Source organism: Squalius cephalus (genome assembly GCF_949319135.1).
Source record: "Squalius cephalus genome assembly, chromosome: 22".
Classification (NCBI taxonomy): domain Eukaryota; kingdom Metazoa; phylum Chordata; class Actinopteri; order Cypriniformes; family Leuciscidae; genus Squalius; species Squalius cephalus.
In genome coordinates, this window is record NC_137143.1 from 31689268 (window position 1) to 31710637 (window position 21370).

At 36.3% G+C, this 21370-nt stretch overlaps 1 protein-coding gene across 2 annotated transcripts; it reads right to left on the reverse strand.

Moving 5' to 3' along the window:
- Nucleotides 1-251: 251 nt before the first annotated feature.
- On the reverse strand, nt 252-20724 carry slc29a1b (solute carrier family 29 member 1b). 2 transcript variants are annotated; one of them, XM_079857829.1, is made up of 14 exons: nt 20694-20724; nt 19709-19872; nt 11458-11530; nt 10445-10526; nt 9716-9885; nt 8799-8938; nt 6903-7037; nt 6312-6409; nt 6155-6236; nt 5353-5420; nt 5168-5276; nt 4124-4209; nt 3489-3688; nt 252-2402 (listed from the first exon to the last, which is right to left on the reverse strand). In XM_079857829.1, exons 3-14 carry the CDS (start codon nt 11481-11483, stop codon nt 2291-2293), a joined length of 1308 nt encoding a protein of 435 aa, XP_079713955.1. In that variant the 5' UTR covers nt 11484-11530; nt 19709-19872; nt 20694-20724; the 3' UTR covers nt 252-2290. The 2 variants fall into 2 exon arrangements, with proteins under 2 accessions (XP_079713955.1, XP_079713954.1); XM_079857828.1 differs by lacking the exons at nt 19709-19872; nt 20694-20724 and adding an exon at nt 12185-12271.
- Nucleotides 20725-21370: the final 646 nt, after the last annotated feature.

Sequence of the window (21370 nt, forward strand, 5' to 3'; positions counted from 1 at the left end):
TTATATGTCTGTGGTGTTTTTAATATGCTGTTAATATGCTAATAAGTCGACTCCATTGCTGAGTATTTCCTCCTTAAAACTGCAGTGAACCAAAGACAGTCTCAAAAACACGCTTTGAAATCGCTGGTGTTTCTGATGTCACAAACTACCTTGTAACCAATCAGATCAACGTGTGATCGTCAACCAGTGGATCTCTGAGCTGAGGGAGTGAGTGGAGGCGGGGCTCATTTGCATATTCATAGAACCACGCATACTAAATGAGGCAAGGGTGTCGAGTTACATTCAAGATGTTTTAAGGCATGAAGAATTTTTAAATATGTCATTTTGGTGATCAAAGATGAGTTTTAAGGGATACAATTATTGACTACAGGGGAACTTTAAGAACTAGTTTAACCAAGCAGCAAGTTAATCAGTCTTTTCGGTATCAAATTAGACCTTAGACTTAAAGTTGTGAAGTCTTGCATAATTTTTCATATTTAGCTATTTGTATAGTTTAGTTTTATCTTTTAATTGCAGGTGATACGGGTGAATGGTGTGAAAACATTAACTAATAGAAATCACCATTCTTCCCCAGTTAATCACTCACTGTATTTTAAGACAAGTGAGTTTTCTGAAAAAATAGAAAAAAAAATATGCGGTAACACTTTAGGGTCCAATTCTCACTATTAACTAGTTGTTTATTAGCATGCATATTACTAGGATATTCACTGTTTAATAAAGCACATATTAATGCCTTATTCTGCATAATCATATTCTATATCCCTTAATCCTACACAATACTTAAACTTAACAATTAATAATGAAATTTGAGGAGTTGGAGCCAAAAGTCAGTTAATAATGAGAATGAGACTAAAGTGTGACCGAATATGCAAAAAATGCATTATCTAAATAAATGTGCACTAATTTGCATGCATTTCCACAGAAATCTCAGCATTCTTGTTTTACAGATTGCCTTGAGCTTTCTCACAAATATGCAATATTGGAGCAGTTGTTGCTTCAGTGACATTGACGCGTTTGCGAGTTTCACTGTAACTTCCCCTTGCGTCTGTCATCGGTTTTCTTCACTTTCTGACTGACAGACAGAGACACCACATGCATGCCAGGTTTCGTCTGAGATGAACGTTACAACATTCGGTTTCAACCTCAGACGACACGTGTCTCTTCACCAAACACCTGATTAGCAGAAGTGCAGTTGCAATCTCATATCCATCCGGCTGTTTGACTCTCAGAAACAGAAACTGTTTATAGATAAAATGCCCATTCTGTGTTTGATCTTAAGCTCAAAACTATTGAATTTATTTTCTGTACTTTAAGGGGTTTGTTGCAACCAGGACAAACACAAGAATAGAGATCAGTGTAGAAGCAAACACGTTTTTATTAATAATAAAGCATAATATTTGCCACTTTGGTGTCTCGTCTTACAAAGAATAATGTAGTGTAGAGGGAAAAAATGATTTATTATAGTACGAGGTAGAGCTGGTTTGATCGTATGCGCTTAAAACTTTAAAACTTCACATTGATGTTTTTATACATGTTAAATACTATAATATAATGCATTTCACCTTCATCTGATTATTAAAAATGGCTACAATACAATATGTGCCTTATATATATACTTCTATAAAGAAAAAAACAAAGGTATTTGAATACTATAAAAATGACACGGTTTCATCTTAAATGTAGTAAATAAAGGCAAAGGAAGATGTGAAAAAAAAACTTGCAATCAATTTGAAGAAATACTATTCATTTAAAATGTGTTAAAACAACGATATTCTTAAACAATAACAATAGTAGTAATACTAATATACACTACCGTTCAAAGGTGTATGAACGAGTCTCTCCTGCTCATCAAGACTGCATTTATCTGACCAAAAAATACAGTAAAAACAGTTAAAATATTATTACAAATTAAAATGGCAGTTCTCTATTTGAATATATTATAAATAGTAATTTATTCCAGTGATGCAAAGCAGCATTTCTGATTGTGATATATTTAGTTTTTCAGGATTCTTTGATGAATGGAAAGTTTAAAAGAACAGCGTTTATTTGAAATCGAATCTTTGTAACATTATAAATGTCATTCCTGTCACTTTTGAGCAATTTAATGTGTCCTTGAATAAAAGCATTCATTTCTCCCCCTTTGAACGGTAGCGTCAGCTTTAAGTTCTTTATATAATGTGCAGTGAGAGTGTGAGAGTCTCATCCAGAGGGATCTGTTCCGCTGAGGATCAGGTCCGGCTTTGGCTGATCCCGTATGTGAAGCGCTGGAACGCTGGATCGGTGTGTGTCTTCAGACGAGCGCGCGGAACAGGAACGACAGAGACGCTCCGAGCGCGAGGCCGAGAGACAGGAAGAAGGCCATGATCGCTCCGGCGGTCTCCGCCTCGCTCGGGTCCACTTTCCTGAGACAAACACAAGAAATCCGCTCAGAGGTGACTGCGTCTATTCGGAGATTGTTGGATTAACTGAATTTTGCTGTTTTTATTCGAAATGATTTATAAGTGCACATCGTTATTGTGTTAATAATCTTGAATCAGAATAAGTTCCTCTTGCAGCATCTCTTTTCTTCTCTGATAATGTGGGCGGGGCAACCTGTCAGTCACATGAGATCAGCCAATAGAAAACCACAACCATCCGAATCAAGCCCTGCCCACATTTGTTCTTGTTCTTGTTTGACTCGGATATACCACACAATATAGTGAAGAAAAGATGTTCGCAACTTCAGTTTCATGCTGAGTTTAAATGTGATTTGTAAATGATGATTGAATCAAACACAGTTCTCAATGAAGCGAGGCGCCTCATTTGATTTAAAATGAGCTAAGAAAACTAAAATTCAAGTCATTTATAATTTTAATTCAACCCCATAGAAAATCTGGATTTTAAAAGTGTGATTTCTAGACCTGGAAGAAGTTATGGAAATTCATACAATCTTAAAACGCCATGGACATTTTCTTAACGAATATACATTTTTCTATTCTCAAATCTCATTGTTTTATTTCTTTATTTTAATTTATGGACAAGTAATGGATAAGTTTGAGAACCACTGGTTTAATTATAACTTAATTACACTTTACAAATAAAGTCCCATTAGTTAATGCATTAACTAACAATGAGCGATACATTTGTTACAGTGTTTATTAAACCATGTCAGTGTTTGTTAATAAAAATAAAACTCTTCGTCGTTAGTTCATGGTAGCTCCATTATATAATATAAGTAGATTGCTTTTATTACTGAATTGATAAATATTGAAATTAAGATTTTTAGTTACACTTTATTTTAAGGTGTCCGTATTCATTTAAGTACTGAGTAATAATAATGAACTACATGTAGGTTAGGGTTAGGTTTAGTTGCATGTAATTAAGTACAATTTATGATCATAGTAATGTGTAACAAGGACACTGTAAAATAAAGTACTACTAATGTCCTAAAGTGTTGCATTACGTGTTATTTCAGGTGCACGTGTCCTGATAAATGAGGATCGACTCACTTGGGTCCGAAGCACATGCACAGACTGGCCAGATATCCATTGGAAAAGGCAAAGAGGATCATGAAGGCGATGTACCAGCCGTCGTGTGTGAAGTAGACGGGCAGATTGGCACGAGGCTGGACGTTACACAGCATGAAGAGCGGGACGAATAACGCACGCGCCAATATCAGACCCGGCAGCAGCTTACTGTCTTTACCAGGCTGAGCGAGAGACACAGACACAGAGAGAGAGAGAGAGGTGAACATAAGAAACAGAAACACATGTGCATCAAACCCATGCATTCAATTTCATTGCACAAACTAATATCCATCCAGTCATCTGTATTTATTACTGTACGTAAATCCTCCCACCTTTTGTGAACATTGTGTGATTTAATGTTCACTTCAGTCACAGTAAAAAACACTTGCAGGATGAACCATGCATCAACAAAATAATATTTGAATGCTTTAGTCACAGTTTAAAATGAGATTAGATGGAAAATATCAAAACGGGTGTCTTTATACTGAAGAAAAGGATGCAGAAACACACTTTGCCATCAAAACATTTGATAAAAAGATGTTTGTACAGCATTTGATCTGATGCATAAATGTAAGATTCTGTTTAAGATGCAGTAAAGATGCATGAATGTTTCTCACCCACATACACAGTGCGGTCAGACTGCGACCGGCCCAGTCAAACACGTTGAAGAACAGGAAACAAGACACTGGGATGAAGTACATCTCTAAAGAGAGGGAATTCAGTCGGCATGTAGCGCTTCATTAAATCAGATGTGGAAATGTATTAATATTCTCCTGAACTGCATAAACGTCTTTTAGAATTATGTTTGGTTTCTAAGATTTCATTATTTTCCGGCATAATTCAGCACATTATGGTTATTTGCATTTGTTTTTCCCTGCCGTCTAAACATTATCAGACACATGATCTACAGAAGCCCATTCCTGCCACACGAGACAAACAAATCATGCTTTGGTGAATCCTAAATATGAGATACAATGTCAAAATTATGACTTATCATCTCATAATTTCACCTTTTTAATCTCATAAAGATTTGTCAGAATTTTTACTTTTTAGTTTTGACTTAGTATGTCACAATTATGACAGTATATTCAAATCATCTCAATTTTAGTGTCAATTTTTACTTTTTATCTCATAATTATGACTTAGTATGTCATAATTGACTTTGTCAATAAAATGTGACATTATGACTAAATTTACTTGGTATGTCATTGGTTTTTTATCTCATGATGATAATTTTGTCTTTTATGTCAAATTCACCCTTTTCATCTCATAATGACAGTATGTCATAATCAATTGTATGTCACAATCAACTTTTTTTATCTTATTCCAATTTATCTCATAGTTTTAGTATGTCATAATTTTGACTTTTTATCTCATAATGTTGTCATAATTTCACCTTTTTAATCTCATGATGACTGTGACATTTTTTTTTTATAAATAATGATTATGCATCATAATTATGACTTAGTATGTCCTAATTTACTTTTATCTTGTAATGTTGACTTAGTATGCCATAATTGACTTTTATCTCGTAATGTTGACTTTTTATGTCATAATTGTGATTTCCCGAAGCATGCTGTTTTTGTCCTGTGGTGTAGACGGGCTTCAGTGACGATCATCAGTTGAGAAGCGTTGATCTCGAGTGTATCTCACACACTCACCCCACACTCCTCCTCCAGCGATGCTCGATTTCACATCCGCAGTGACCGCAGGGAACGTGCCGATAGTGACCGTGAAGGCAAAACACACCGAGACGGCCATGACCCAGATCTGGAGACAGAAATATTTATGCATATGCATTTGCTAATGTGTTTTAAGTGTTGCTACTGTACATCTGTGCGTTTACCTTCTTAAAGATGCTTAACATGGAAGGTGTTTGTTTGTCGTCATCTCCATCGCTTTGCTGCCGCTGATCTACAAGTACAATTCAAATCAATGTTTGACTTAAAGGGGTGGTATAATGCCCTTTTCACAAGATGTAAAATAAGTCTCAGATGTCCCCAGAGTGTGTATGTGAAGTTTTACCTCAAAATACCCCACAGATATTTGTATATAGCATGTTAAAATTGTCACAGTTTTTGTGTCTGTCCCTTTAAATGCAAATGAGCTGCTGCTCCCGGCACAGGGGGCGGAGCTTCAACATCTCTGTCCTGAAAATTTCTAAAACTTTTAGCCTTTTGTGTTCAAACCGGAGTCAGACAATGATGGAGAGACTCAAGAAGAAGTGACAACATGTAGAAGCAACAGGACATTTCTGAACGATTAGTTGATGAATTTATGAAGCTGATGTGTAGTTATCTTCTACTCATTGATTAGCATATTCTGTCATGATAATCTATAAATCGTGTTCAGGGGGCGGGGTTTATGTAAATTCTAGGGTTGGTGATGTCACTAACCCGGGAGGAATGTGGTGTAGTCTCTACCAGCCGTTTGTTGTAGTCCTTAAAAAGCGATTTCTTTAAAAGCAAATATCTCCCTTTGCTTTGAACTTTGAGAGTTGTAACTTTGCAGATGTTGTTTATGCTCAAACAGCAACATTACACACTAACTAAAGTTAGAAAAGTCAAATCATAATCAACCACCCCTTTAATAATTTTCACACATGTTTTGCAGCAACATCTGATCTGGATTACAGTAGTTGACGTCACCTTTCTTCAGCAGATCCATCTTGTTGTCTTCATCCTCCGCTGGATTGTTCTGCTGACTCTCCTGATAATACTGGAAAAACGCCTACAGAAGAGAAACAGCGCACATGTTGTGAACGTTTCCAGCTTTAAATCAACGCATTCAGACGCTCAGATTTACCAGTTTAGGAAGGGCAACGTATGATGCGATTGCGAGAGCGATGACGGCACACGCTGTGATGAAGTATCCAAACGCACTGTCCTGTATAGCAGAACCACCTGAGGGACACAACCAGCTTTACATGCATGTTTTACATCACTCAGTTAAAGGGAAGTTCAATCTTGAATGCATCTGTTATAGTAATGGCTATTTAAGGCACTCCTATCTACTCCTAATCCTAGTTAATATTAATTTCAACATTAACTAATACATTATTAAAATCAAAGGTTGTATTTGTCAACATTAGTTAATGCACTGTGAACTAACATGAACAAACATCTGTATTTTTATTAACTAACATTAACAAAGATTAACTAATACAGTAACACATGTATTACTCTTTGTTAGTTCATGTTAGTTAATACATAATGAATCTTATTGTAAAGTGTTACCGTTTCCCTAAAATATAAAATCTGTTGATTATGGCGGAAAATGTGAAGTATATATATTCTTCAATAAAATAATGTGTTATTTGAGTTGTAAAGCGTCTTGCGCCGCAGATGCATTAGTTGTGCTTGTTTTTACAGACTGAAATGCTGTTCTGTGACTCACTGGCGATGGCACAGATCATGGAGAACGCGGCGAAGGTTCCTGCGAGTCCTTGTCCGCTCATGATGGGTGTTGTGTATGAAGCCGGGAGGAGGCCGGCCATCCCGAAGAGACTTCCCTGCAGGACGGCTCCGAACGCTGGGAACAATTCAATTCAATTCACAATTATTTGTATAGCGCTTTTCACAATACACATCATCTCAAAGCAGCTTTACATTACAATTTAGAGTGTTATCAGAGGAAACTGTCTAAGTTATGTATTTCAGAAATGTACATGTACAAAATCACAGTTAGCTAAAAATGTATTAATTTAAACAAAGTATTAATTAAAGGCAGAAACATTGAGCTCAACAACATGACGTGGTTTTTCACGCCTTCAAATTACACAATCAAGAAAACAAGACATTCACAACTCATCCTGCTAACAAAAATATACTCTTAGAACATTTTGATAATGTTCCCATTAATGTTCTATGAACATTCGAAACGTAATAAAAAAAAAATCTAAAAACTTTTTTTTCTTGGTTATGTGAATGCTAAGGACACATTCCATTTGATCAACATTCCATTTTTGGAATGTTACATTTGAATATTCTCGGACACATTCAGAGAAAAAATGTTAGGTAGGCCTCAAACTCGGGTGTTTTTTCCGAGAAAATCAAAAGCATGTGACGTTTACACCCAAAAGGCTTATCTCTAATCTGTTCAATGACACATGAAACAAAAGAATGCTTATACAATGTTCAGGAGGATAATATGCTGAAAGAGCCGTTCTGTGCTGTAATGTTAGTGTGTGTCATGCAACGAAAGAATTCATTCAAACTATAGTCTCACAGAGTCAGATCTACGCAAGTTACAGTGCTATGCATAAGTTTAGGCACCCATACTAAAGTTGACTAAAAAGAGGAATAAAAAATCATCTTTTGGAAATTGAACTTAATGCCTTAATTAAAAAAAATTGGAAAAATCCAACCTTTAAAGACACCAATTTTCTTTGTGAATGAATAATGTATCGTAAATAAATAAATGTTCTTCCTTAAAATACAGGGTGCATAAGTTTGGACACCCCTATGTTAAATTCCCATAGAGGCAGGCAGATTTTTATTTTTAAGTATTTTTAAAAAAACATTTTTTAGGATACTATGCATCCTGATAAAGTTCCCTTGGCCTTTGGAATTAAAATAGCCCCACATCATCACATAGCCTTCACCATACCTTGAGATTGGCATGGTTTTACTGTATTTCAGTTAGCCTAATAGCTAGTTTGATTTGCATTGCTCTCAATGCAAATCAAACTAGCTATTAGGCTAACTGAAATAAAAACCATGCCAATCTCTAGGTATGGTGAAGGCTCTGTGATGATGTGGGGCTATTTTAATTCCAAAGGCCAAGGGAACTTTATCAGGATGCATAGTATCCTAAAAAATGTTTTTTTAAAAATACTTAAAAATAAAAATCTGCCTGCCTCTATGGGAATTTAACATAGGGGTGTCCAAACTTATGCACCCTGTATTTTAAGGAAGAACATTTATTTATTTACGATACATTATTCATTCACAAAGAAAATTGGTGTCCTTAAAGGTTGGATTTTTCCTAATTTTTTAAATTAAGGCATTAAGTTCAATTTCCAAAATATGATTTTTTATTCCTCTTTTTAGTCAACTTTAGCATGGGTGCCTAAACTTATGCATAGCACTGTAGCTGGGATTCTGCTTCCATGACATATTTCACAGTGAAAAAGAGGTTGAGCAAGTTATTAGACTTTGGTGAAAGATTATGAAGGCTTTGGAATATTCACAGGTTAATTGTTCTACAGTATATCAGATTTCATGGTGATTTAAATAACCAACAAATAAGCGAGTGTGTTGAGTGTGAGTGTGAATGGTTGAGGAGCCTCACAGTTGATGCAGATGATTTTGATCATGGTGACGATGAAGAACGGCAGCGGCTCCAGCTCTACTTTCACCAGGATGGCGGTCAGCAGAAACACCAGCAGAATGGCCATCAGACTCCCTGCGATCCGGATCTTCTGAGGAATCCTGGAGGATCAAAACTCAGTTTAGAGGCGGAGATCACGGATATGGTCAAGGACATGTCTGGCTGGCAATGACTCAAAAAAACAAAGAAAAAAAGGAAAAAAATTATAAATATATTTTCTACATATATTATATTTGATATATTTTCCATAAAGAAAATCAAGCCTATTTTTAAGAACTGTTTCTCTGAGAATTTGATGGTAAATTGTGTTTAATTGACATTAAAAAAAATAATGTCACAATGCAATAAATAAATGACAATAAATAAATAAAATAATTTAAATAAATACAAATATTGAAACAAACAAAGATAGTGAAATAAATAGAAATATTTATTTAAATAAAATCAAATATTTACTTATAAAATATTTATTTGGATGGATGGATGAATGGATAGATAGATGGATGGCAGAATAGATAGATAGATAGATAGATAGATAGATAGATAGATAGATAGATAGATAGATAGATAGATAGATAGATAGATAGACTTTAACACTAGAAAGCTGAAGCTCTGCACTGCCCATAATTCAGTGATCCTGTTAGTGAGTGTTGAAGAGTGAGTGTTGAAGAGTGTGTGTTGAAGAGTGAGTGTTGAAGGGTGTGTGTTGAAGAGTGAGTGTTGAAGAGTGAGTGTTGAAGGGTGTGTGTTGAAGAGTGAGTGTTGAAGGGTGTGTGTTGAAGAGTGAGTGTTGAAGAGTGTGTGTTGAAGAGTGAGTGTTGAAGGGTGTGTGTTGAAGAGTGTGTGTTGAAGAGTGTGTGTTGAAGAGTGTGTGTCACCTCTGGTGAAGGACTGAGTTGAGGCAGGTGAACGCCAGCAGAGGAACCATCGCACACAGGGTCATCACGTTATTAAACTTGGCCTGTAAGACGCTGCGTGGAGCTTCTTCTGTCGCGTTGACTGAGAAGTTTGCTTCACTCACAGGGTCTCCCAGACGACTGGTGAAATACTACAGGATACACAGTTAAAACAGAAAATGTGTCGTCTGTTTTTGAGAGTGCAGGTGCTTTTGGGCCATTCCACCGAGGGACTGAGAGGAAACCCGGGGACACGACTTAAATATGTAGTTTATCTAAAATATTAGATCAAATATTTTTTTCTCATGAAAAAAAGCATAGATTGTATATAAAGTCACACAACAACACAAATAAATTAAGATTTCTGAAGGATTTTAATCATTATATTTCATGGTAAAGTTTAGAGACAGAGAGTGGGGACATGCAGAAAATGCTATTGCTAATGTTTTTATTTATACATTTTAAATTTGTAGTTAGCTTAATGTGAAGGACATTGTGCTTAATAATAAAATGTATTTGAGAGTTAATTTCCATGCATTTTTATACATGTAATGTCCTGAGGACAGAAATGTCACCCTTTCGGTGGAATGGCTCTTTTGCAGTATTGCAACACTTAGTAAGCATTTCTGGTCGTCCACATGGCAGAAAACCAAACCACTTCACATGTTCTCACGCAAAATAGCTTATTATGTGATGCAAGTGCGAAGTTACCATTGTGGCCGTCATGAAGAAGTTCCAGGGCAGAAGAGTTCCCAAACCCAGCATGAAGAAAATCCACCACACGCCATTATATCTGCCACGACAAGACACGCAGGAATCTCAGATCACTGTTGTTGAAATGTGAATGTTGTTTCGTAGCGACTACAGAATATAATGAAGCTACTTTGAGGAGATTAACTCCTTCCCTGCCAGTGTTTTTTTCTTTCTTTCTTGTAAACAAACATTGGTAACACTTTATTTTACATAATGTTACATGTACTTACCATAGTAATAACAGTAAATTATGCATAATTACATGCAACTAACCCTCAACCAAATCCTAATCCTATTCCCTACATGTAGTTAATTAATATTACTCAGTACTTAAATATATAATTACACTGTAACAAAATAAAGTGACCCAAACACTGTATTCGAGCTTCATGCATTCTATTTTATCAACACTTGAATGTGAGTAAGATTCGAACAATAAACGGAGAAAATGGTGTTTTTGTCAAAGTCTTCATCCGGATGAGATTCAGAGCGATGATCTAAACACAGATCGAGTCCATCAACACCTCAAAGCTTCAGTCATTAACACACTCATGGGTTCAACATTTCATTCAGTAATATAACGTCACGCAGTTTTGATTTATATGCTGTTTAATGTTTGATGATTGTGTTATTGTACATGTGTGTCAGCAACGCTTCTATCGCTTGTTTCTGCTTCTTCTCCTGTGTTTCGATCAGGAGATTCTGAACTCTTTCAGTAGATGTGTAATACATGTGTAATAGCGCCCCCTACAGTATAACACTGGAAACACGGATTGCCCAAAACATTTAGTTACAAAAGAGTTAAAGAACATGCCGCTGCACATCTGGTGCTAATCTTAAACAGATGTAAACAGGTTCAGCATTTTGTTTTACAATCACCCGCATGTTCTTGTTATCTGTGTTAGGGTTTTGCATCAGAAGGACTGGCGGGATAAACAGCGAGATTAGCCTAAAACTGATGTTCAACTCACTTGTCTTTGGGCACCTGAGGGTCCATGTCTGCGAGATGCAGGAAAATGACACTGGCTTTTATTGTTCAAGCACCTGGAAGGAACATGGACATGTTCAGATACACGACAACAAAACTGAAGAAACTGGAAAAGGTGCAGAAAGCGTTCAATTAAAGAAATATCACTTTCTAATAGCTATTCATTAAAGCAACATGAGATTAAATAAGAATATAATGTACTGTAAGTATAATCATAATTACAACATGTATAATATAGCATATAACAACATTTACATGAAATCAAATATAGAATAATGAATAGATACCATATATCATTCAAGAATATAGACAAAACGTTCAATTTTCAAAAACCTTTCATTTCAGTTATTTACAAGTTTAAATCTAAACTAAAAACAAAGAAAGAAAGAAATAGTATTACAACAAGCTTCATTTTCTTATACAAACTAGGCCTATAATTTCTTATTTTCTTTCTTTTTTGAACTTTCGAGATTGAATCTGACTAATATTTCATCCTTAGATTGAACCTCTGCAATGCACTATAAGTAAAGGAATCATAATAAAAAATATATAGAATAATAAACACATGCAAGCATTTAAACAAAACTTTCAAAAAAAGTTATTTCATAACTTTCGATCTTAACTAACCAGTACAAAAAATACATAACAAAAGTTTCACAATCACTGTAAATAATTGCATTAAAAAAAAGTGAAGTGAAAAACTTACTGACCCTGAATGCAGCTCTTACACTAAAGTATCTTCACACACACACACACACACTGCAGCTGCAGGAGACTTTACTAGCGCTTCTTCCTCTGACCCCGCCCCCCTCATGCATATGTAATGAGGGGCTGCAGGGTTTGAAGACTGATATTGAGGCTTATCTGAGCGTTTGCACCAGCAACATCCACACACACACACACACACACAAACACAACTGAAACATGTCTGCAAAACAACTAAACCACTGACATTCAGTGGGAAATTTCTCAACAATGAAGCATAAAGCATACATTTCCAGAACAAATAAAGAGTGAATAGTTATTGTATTATTTTATATTTATATTAAAGTTACACTATGTAACATTTCTTTCAAAATGAACAAAATTTAAATAATGAGTCATTTCATCATCAATCCGTGTGTGTGTGTGTGTGTGTGTGTGTGTGCATGCAGTTTTGTTTTTAACCACTAGAGGTGTAAACATTACATAGTGTACCTTTAATAATATTTGTATATTTAATTTGTTTATTTGTTTATTTATTTATTTATAAAAAACAAAAACACTAATAAGTGTCTAAATTCCCCCACAGGGCCAGTAGCTGTATTAACATTACACACAGAAGCCATTGGCACACACACACACACACACAAACACACACACACACACACACACACACACACACACACTGTAGTTAGTGGCACATCTGGTTTTTATTTAAGTAGTGGTATGTGGTGCTGGATTGCGTCGAGATGTTGCAGAACATGTCGTAACTCTTCCAGACAAATTTCATCAGTTATACTGACGTAACTGTGACATAAAATACTAAATAAATAGCCTAATTTAATGATTAAAAAAAAAACATATTTACAAATAGGTAATATTTTTCAAACCTGTAGTCAGGTTGTGGCACATCTGTATGCTGTGTAATACCAGTAGGAAACGCACGGAGTAACAGTCACATCTGTTACTGTAAACCTTTATTTTTGCATGGTGTCATTATAAGTAAGTGTTACACCAACATTCACAACAGTTGAGGAAGATCCACAGGTGTGTGTCTGTGTGTTAGACGGAAGCAAAAACAAGTAATCAGAATCAGATATTAATCTAAATAAACATTGCCTGTAATTTAATATGTGGTTAATGGTTCTCAATATTTCACAAATATTGAAAGTTTCGACACATCCTGTTTAATATCCTTCATCTCTGCACTGAAGAGCCGGCATCACACTTCTGATGCATGCCAGTTCTCATGATGCATTTCACAAGGTTTAGTGACACATGCCAATGACGGCCCGACGTGCCAGTGGCGTAAGATGCGACTTCTTACCGCTTCTTGTATTGTAAAATGATTATGCATGACACTGGATATGAAAACTGACTATGTCAGTCAGTGGATATGCAAGGCCTCAAGAACGAAACCTATGGGTCGCATCTTAAAAATGCTGAAGTGGGCAAAGCTAATCACGAGACTGTGCCGATATGGGAAGTGAGTGTTTTGTCCACATGAGTTCAGCTGAGGTTTTCTCTAATATGAACTGTGTTGGTTTCACAGCCCACGTGTGTGTCCTGAGCTTCTGGTTCCACTCACACACACATGACCTCTCCACTTCTGCTGTACCAGGCATTCAGAGATAGAGGCTTCAAAAACAAATCCCTTTACACAGGCTACGACTTCTCCAACAGGCGAGGAGAACGTGAAGAACGTGAGATACGACCTGATCTATGGGCTTTATCAAGTGAAAAGCAGCTTTGGCCAACAGCACATCGCATAAGTTATGTAGGCCTATATGCTGGAAACAATCCAATCAAAGAATTATTTCCCCACAGAAATGCTTTTGCAGATAAGAGCTGACAAGCAGAGATACAGCTTGGCAAAACCATCTGTGGAAAACTAGTAAATTACAGCAAGCGGCGCCGCCACACCCTGCAGAGAAAGATATGTGAAAATACTGTATGAATATAACAATATAATAGCCTAGTAAAAAATAATATACTAAAAATTAGGGCTGTCAAAAGATTAATCGCGATTAATCACATCCAAAATAAAAGTTTGTGTTTACATAATATATGTGTGCTGTGTATAATTATTTTGTATATATCAATACACACACATGCTTGTATATATTTAAGAAAAATTTGTAATTTATATATATATATAAAAAATATTTATATATAATATAAATTATATATAAATATATACAGTATATGTATGCAAATATTTCTTAAATATATACATGCATGTGTGTGTATTTATATATAGAAAATAATTATACACAGTACACACACATATATTATGTAAACACAAACTTTTATTTTGGATGTGATTAATCGCGATTAATCTTTTGACAGCCCTACTAAAAATACAACTTAATTATTAAACATTTATCAATTATTACATTATTAATTTGGGCCACTCGTTATTATTAAACTGATGTTAATATGCAAATGAATTAAGGTTTATTATTATTATTTATTCAGCTGCTATGGTGACGGTATATTTTAGACGAGAACACTATTGACCAATCAGCATTCATAGCGTGAATGCTCCGTTATATAGTTATAGATAAAATTTAAATATAATATTTATGATTATGAAACTACAATTCCCCATGAGACTACAAATCCCATGAGGCCATCTGTCATCGCCATGATTATCGCTGTTTCTCTTCACTCAAATCAATCAAAGAAAACTCATCAGTGATCTGAGGACTTGATCATCGATGCAACGACATTTATAATCAAAGGTAAAATATTCAGAATTATTTCTGCATTTTGTCTTCTTCGCATGAGTTTAGATGGAGGGGAGCTCTAACTAAACTATTGGCGTCCAAATATGATATTTCTCCTGAGGAGATCTTTGGCTTTAGCAAAGCTCATAATGCAAGTGTACAGTGATGAATAGAGCTCAGTTCAGACTGGAATATGTTCATGAGTTTTGATGGCAGAAAGTGTGATGAAATTGTGTATGAATCTCCAACATGATGAATTCATGTTTTGGTTATGCAGCCCTCTAGTGGCCAAATTAATATATTATACAGAAATGCATATGTGGGGGTTTTAAGACACTTTATATGCAGAAACTTTGCAACATCTAGACTGTAGTTGGACTTGAATCAACACTGAACTGAATGGATCTGGATCTAAATGACAACAATGTATTTTTAAAGCTGCTTTACAATAATTACATTCATTTCATAACTGAAGAGCTTTGCAACATTAATTGAGTAAGGATAGGTTGCATTACTCATATTGTAATTCATATCTCATAATGCATATTTTAATTGGCCCTATCCCTAAACGAGGCGTGTTTTTCAGCATTATTTGAAAGGGTGTCGCTTTAAAGACATTCAGGACGTCAATCTGACATTCAATCTGTGTCTTTTCAGGTCGTTTAGTAATGCAATTTAATGAAGGAGTGAATCATTCATTCTCTTTCAGAGCTCAACAGTTGTTGTTTTTTTTCATGTCAAAGAAGTAATTTGTCAAATATTCTCACTACACTGTATTTAGCATTCGGCACCGTGTGTAAAGATCCTGTATGTGCTGATTTATTTATTATCTCTCTGAGCTCATACTGTTAATAATCAGCCTGTCTGGAGATATAATAAGAGAAAGAATCTAATGAAACGAGTCGTGTCTTTCCTAGAAGTGTGCAAAGTCTGCTCTTGTAAAGATCTGCATTAGATTAAGTGTCTGTATCTGCACGTCTCGAACGCTGGAGGATGTTCAGTCATGAAACTCTAGATGGCGTTTATAGGATGATGGTCCTTTACATGCAATCACATCATTACCGTATGGCTCATGCTGATTGGCTTCTTCTGATCCGGCAGCCAATGAGATGCTTGCTCTGCATTTAAACAGTCTGATTCAGTAATTGTTTGCTGTAAGCTAGTCGTGTAGCAGCTCTTAGAGTTCCTCTGAACCCCTCCGCCTCCCCAGCTCCTCCTGCCTGGATCTGCTGCGGATCTTACATGCTCACAGCAGTGTGTCTGAGTGCCTGTTAGCAGTAGCAAGTCCGTATAGTGTATTTATACAGTCTTGGTCAAAAGTTTTCATTGGCTATAATCTGCAAAATGTTAATTCTTTTAACAAGATAAGAGGGATCACTGGTGAAAGGGACACTTTTTTGCCTTTTTTTTTTTTCTTCTTGTTTTGTGATGGTTGTTCTTGAGTCCCTTGTTTGTCCTGAACTGAGCTCTGTTCTTCAGGAAAATCCTCCAGGTCCTGATAATTCTTCGTTTTTCTGCATATTTTGCATATTTTAACCCTTTCTAGCAGTGAGTGTATGATTTTGAGATCAATCTTTTCACAATAAGGACAACTGAGGTACTCATGCGCAAATATTACAAAAGCTGCAAACATTCACTGATGCGCCGGAAGGAAACACAATGCATTAAGTGGGGTGGGGGGGGGCATTTTTATTTTTTTGTTCAAATATCTTTTTTTATTTATTTATTTTTTTTATTTAGTACTGCCCTTCGGAATCTACAGAAGATACTTGCATGTTTCCCGGAAGACAAATTAATACAATTTACCTTGAGCTTCAAATTCAAAAAGTTTTCACTCCCCTGGTTCCTAATGCATCAGTGAATGTTGGAGCCTTCAGGACAGCACTAGATAAAAAAACAACATGCATACGACCCCTCTTAATTAGAGTACAATCCCTCTAAATTAGATTAATATATATATACACTCACCTAAAGGATTATTAGGAACACCTGTTCAATTTCTCATTAATGCAATTATCTAATCAACCAATCACATGGCAGTTGCTTCAATGCATTTAGGGGTGTGGTCCTGGTCAAGACAATCTCCTGAACTCCAAACTGAATGTCAGAATGGGAAAGAAAGGTGATTTAAGCAATTTTGAGCGTGGCATGGTTGTTGGTGCCAGACGGGCCGGTCTGAGTATTTCACAATCTGCTCAGTTACTGGGATTTTCACGCACAACCATTTCTAGGGTTTACAAAGAATGTGTGAAAAGGGAAAAACATCCAGTATGCGGCAGTCCTGTGGGCGAAAATGCCTTGTTGATGCTAGAGGTCAGAGGAGAATGGGCCGACTGATTCAAGCTGATAGAAGAGCAACTTTGACTGAAATAACCACTCATTACAACCGAGGTATGCAGCAAAGCATTTGTGAAGCCACAACACACACAACCTTGAGGCGGATGGGCTACAACAGCAGAAGACCCCACCGGGTACCACTCATCTCCACTACAAATAGGAAAAAGAGGCTACAATTTGCACGAGCTCACCAAAATTGGACAGTTGAAGACTGGGAAAATGTTGCCTGGTCTGATGAGTCTCGATTTCTGTTGAGACATTCAGATGGTAGAGTCAGAATTTGGCGTAAACAGAATGAGAACATGGATCCATCATGCCTTGTTACCACTGTGCAGGCTGGTGGTGGTGGTGTAATGGTGTGGGGGATGTTTTCTTGGCACACTTTAGGCCCCTTAGTGCCAATTGGGCATGGTTTAAATGCCACGGCCTACCTGAGCATTGTGTCTGACCATGTCCATCCCTTTATGACCACCATGTACCCATCCTCTGATGGCTCCTTCCAGCAGGATAATGCACCATGTCACAAAGCTCGAATCATTTCAAATTGGTTTCTTGAACATGACAATGAGTTCACTGTACTAAAATGGCCCCCACAGTCACCAGATCTCAACCCAATAGAGCATCTTTGGGATGTGGTGGAACGGGAGCTTCGTGCCCTGGATGTGCATCCCACAAATCTCCATCAACTGCAAGATGCTATCCTATCAATATGGGCCAACATTTCTAAAGAATGCTTTCAGCACCTTGTTGAATCAATGCCACGTAGAATTAAGGCAGTTCTGAAGGCGAAAGGGGGTCAAACACAGTATTAGTATGGTGTTCCTAATAATCCTTTAGGTGAGTGTATATATATATACACCTACATATTCACATACACCTTGCAGAATCTGTGAAATGTTTAAATATTTAAGCAGGACAAGTTAGAATTAGAGGTTTTGTCAAATCACTGACTCTAAGAGTGAGTAATAGTAATCTTTGTCTTAGCAAACACCACTAATAAACTTTTAAAGCCACGAAGATATGCGAGTAAACGACTGTCCTTAGTGCCCTTTTACTATTTATAACCCCTGAATCCACAATCATTAAAGTCCTCCACCCAACAACAGCCCTCAGATTCTCGTCTGACTGCATCTGTAAGTCACGCATCTCGATAAAATACTTTTCACTGCAAGATACGACATGTTTCACAGACAAGTGTTCTGGCCCATAGGAAAGAGATCTCAGTAATGTCTCAATTGTTTCTCCTGAATAGGAGAAACCTCTGGGAAACATAACTAAGAACTGACACACATCATTTGCGCTCATTCTGCGGGAATACAATGAAGCGTGAACTAAAACACCAATCAAAACAAAGCTGGAGTCTATTAATAGTGTGTGTGTGTGGTTTAGGAAGCATGTGAACGTGATTCCTCAGTCTCTTCTGCACTGTCAGGCTAATCTTTAGGACCGCATTGTGAAGAGGAACGGTGTGTAAACATCCCAAAAACAACTCTGAAAACACTCAAATAGAGAAGCGGATCTCAGCGTGTCGATGGACCATTTCCTCCTTAATAACTGACAAGTAAGGGTTTCAGTGCCAATATAACCATAATATTGTGTTTTGGTGGCAAATTAGATATAAAAGAATATTTCGTTTACATATTTATTTGATTAGTCCGCCTGGCTGATATTATATCACCACATAAAACCACTACTGAATATTTCCCTGGCCTTCCTTTTACAGAATAAAAATAGTATTTTACTCGCGTCAGATTTGATATTCATGGAAGTTTGTTTCCGGCACAGAATTAAAAATTAAAAAAGGTAATTGTGACCTTTTTCCCCTCAGAATTGTGAGTTATAAACTTGGAATTGCGAGAAATAGCGTCAGAATTGTGAAATAAAAAGGCAATTACCCTTTTTTATTTTTTACTCCTTGGCAGAAACAAGCTTCCATGAAATATATCCAGGTCATATTTGACCCCAAATTCAAATTCAGAAGAAAAATTAGATATAATATTTTGCTTTAAGAAAATAAAGCCTTTTATGGTTATTTAATGTTTTGCATTTTGACATTATTTTCATGACATTAAAGATTTGTGTATGAATTATTATTTTTATAAATGTGTCATGAAGTAATTTCACTATGAAAAAAGTCTCAGTTATTCTAAATGGTCTTTTTTAGAACATTTTAAATGCAAAATATAATTAATTTAAAAAAAATCCTATTTTATTGGGCTTTTCACAATACTCAAAAGCAAATGTTATCAGATTCTTCTTTTGATTTCAGGGTTAAATATGATTTGAATTGAGATGACATGTTAATTGTGATGAAGTGACATGTCATTTTGCAGGTTTTGCATGATTAAATGTTTTTGCAATGACACACAACCAGTACGGAAACTAGTTTGTGAAATGACAGCAAATTTTAAATTTTACAAAAAAAATTTACAAAATAAAATCAGTCAGAAAGTGTTCTGCTCTTACCTTTACTGAACAGAGCTGTTAAGAAAGATGTGTTGATCTTTTAAACTTCATTCACCAACTTCAGTGACGTTTTCCAGCTCGAGTGTTCATGCGCACAGACGTCTGCTCTCAGTGCACTTCACTATTACGCAATGTTTTGTGTGTGTAAATGCCTTTTTCTGTCGCTGCTCTCTCAAAGAAACCAAATATTAGCAGTCTGATTACAGTATTAGCTACAGTAAAATCTTTATTTACTGAAATAAAGCCTATGAAGTCTCCAACATCTACAGATCAACTCATTAAAATCACAATACCTCACAATGAGGAAAAAAAAGGATTTCACTGACAATTAAAAGCAAAGCAAATAAATCAATAAGACTCAGCGAGTGCTTTCTGATGCAATGCTGTTAGTCGAGCCGATAGTTTAGAGAATCATTAACAGCCCGTAAAGGGTGTGATTAACAGTCGGATTGATGAATCATTTAGGCCAAATTAATTAAACCTTTCATTCTGTCAGTTCTGTTGTGCAATATCATAATGAACACAGTCATTTTCCAATATTATAAACCCGTAATTGTTCCGATTGCTTTTCCCCTCGACATTCGTCATGTTCTGCTAAACGTTTTCTTGCATAACAAATGTGTAGCATTTTAGTCACACAAAACAAAGTAAAAAAAAAAGTGATCAAAGCAATTAATGGTGATTATAATAAGAAGAATTACTATTAAATTAATTCATCTGTCATTTAACATTTTATATAATTCAGTATTCTAGGTCAGTATAGTCACAGTCAACATTGATGAATTTAACTCTTTGGTTTAATAGTTATTGTATTTCCCTTGCTTGTATTGCTTATATTTCCCTAACGCTTAAATATATGAGAAATTATTGGTATTGCATCAGTCATCAACCTACCAACAATGCCATGAATATTCTGTTCAGTGTGTATCAACAGTCTCAAAACTTCAAATGTAATATACAGAGTATTAACTGAAAGCAGCCCTACCTGCGACAGCTGTGTGTGTGTGTGTGTGTGTGTGTGTGTGTGTGTGTGAACTCTGTTCTGCACAGCAGAAGTTCAAAGACCATCAGCTCTTCTTATCTGCGGGAATGCTCATGAGTGAGAGCTGACCACGATCATCAGCATGTGTTTTTTAAAGTAGCCCAATCACTGCGGGGTCAAAGGTCAGCGTGAGCCGAGAGCTTGTCCTGCTTTTCGTCCACCCATGAGATGCACAGACTGACCGAAGCATCAGCTACAGCTTAAAGACCTGATGTGGTTTCATGGCGTTCGGCCTCGCAGGCGCTGGGTGAGTGTGAGTATGCACTGGATTCAGAGACTGGAAACAGTGACGTTTATCAGAGCTCATCTTTCGCTGACTGGAGGAAGTTGCTGATATACTGTTTAAATAAGGGATAATGTACATCCAGCCGGTTGTTATCTCAGAATAAACCCCCTTCGGGTGTGTGTGTGTGTGTGTGTGTGTGTGTGTGTATTATCTCAGAATAAACCCCCTTCGGGTGTGGGTGTGTGTGTGTGTGTGTGTGTGTGTATTATCTCAGAATAAACCCCCTTCGGGTGTGTGTGTGTGTTATCTCAGAATAAACCCCCATCAGGTGTGTGTGTGTGTGTGTGTGTGTGTGTGTGTGTGTGTGTGTGTGTGTGTGTTATCTCAGAATAAA

Bases quoted from the DNA above. Each gene is read 5' to 3' on its own strand.
- slc29a1b (XM_079857829.1), bottom strand. From the start codon at position 11,483: ATGGACCCTCAGGTGCCCAAAGACAA. The intron at 10,527-11,457 runs GTGAGTTGAACA...TTGTCGTGGCAG, and splicing joins CCTCAGGTGCCCAAAGACAA to ATATAATGGCGTGTGGTGGA. The intron at 2,403-3,488 runs GTGAGTCGATCC...TGTTTGTCTCAG, and splicing joins TGCATGTGCTTCGGACCCAA to GAAAGTGGACCCGAGCGAGG.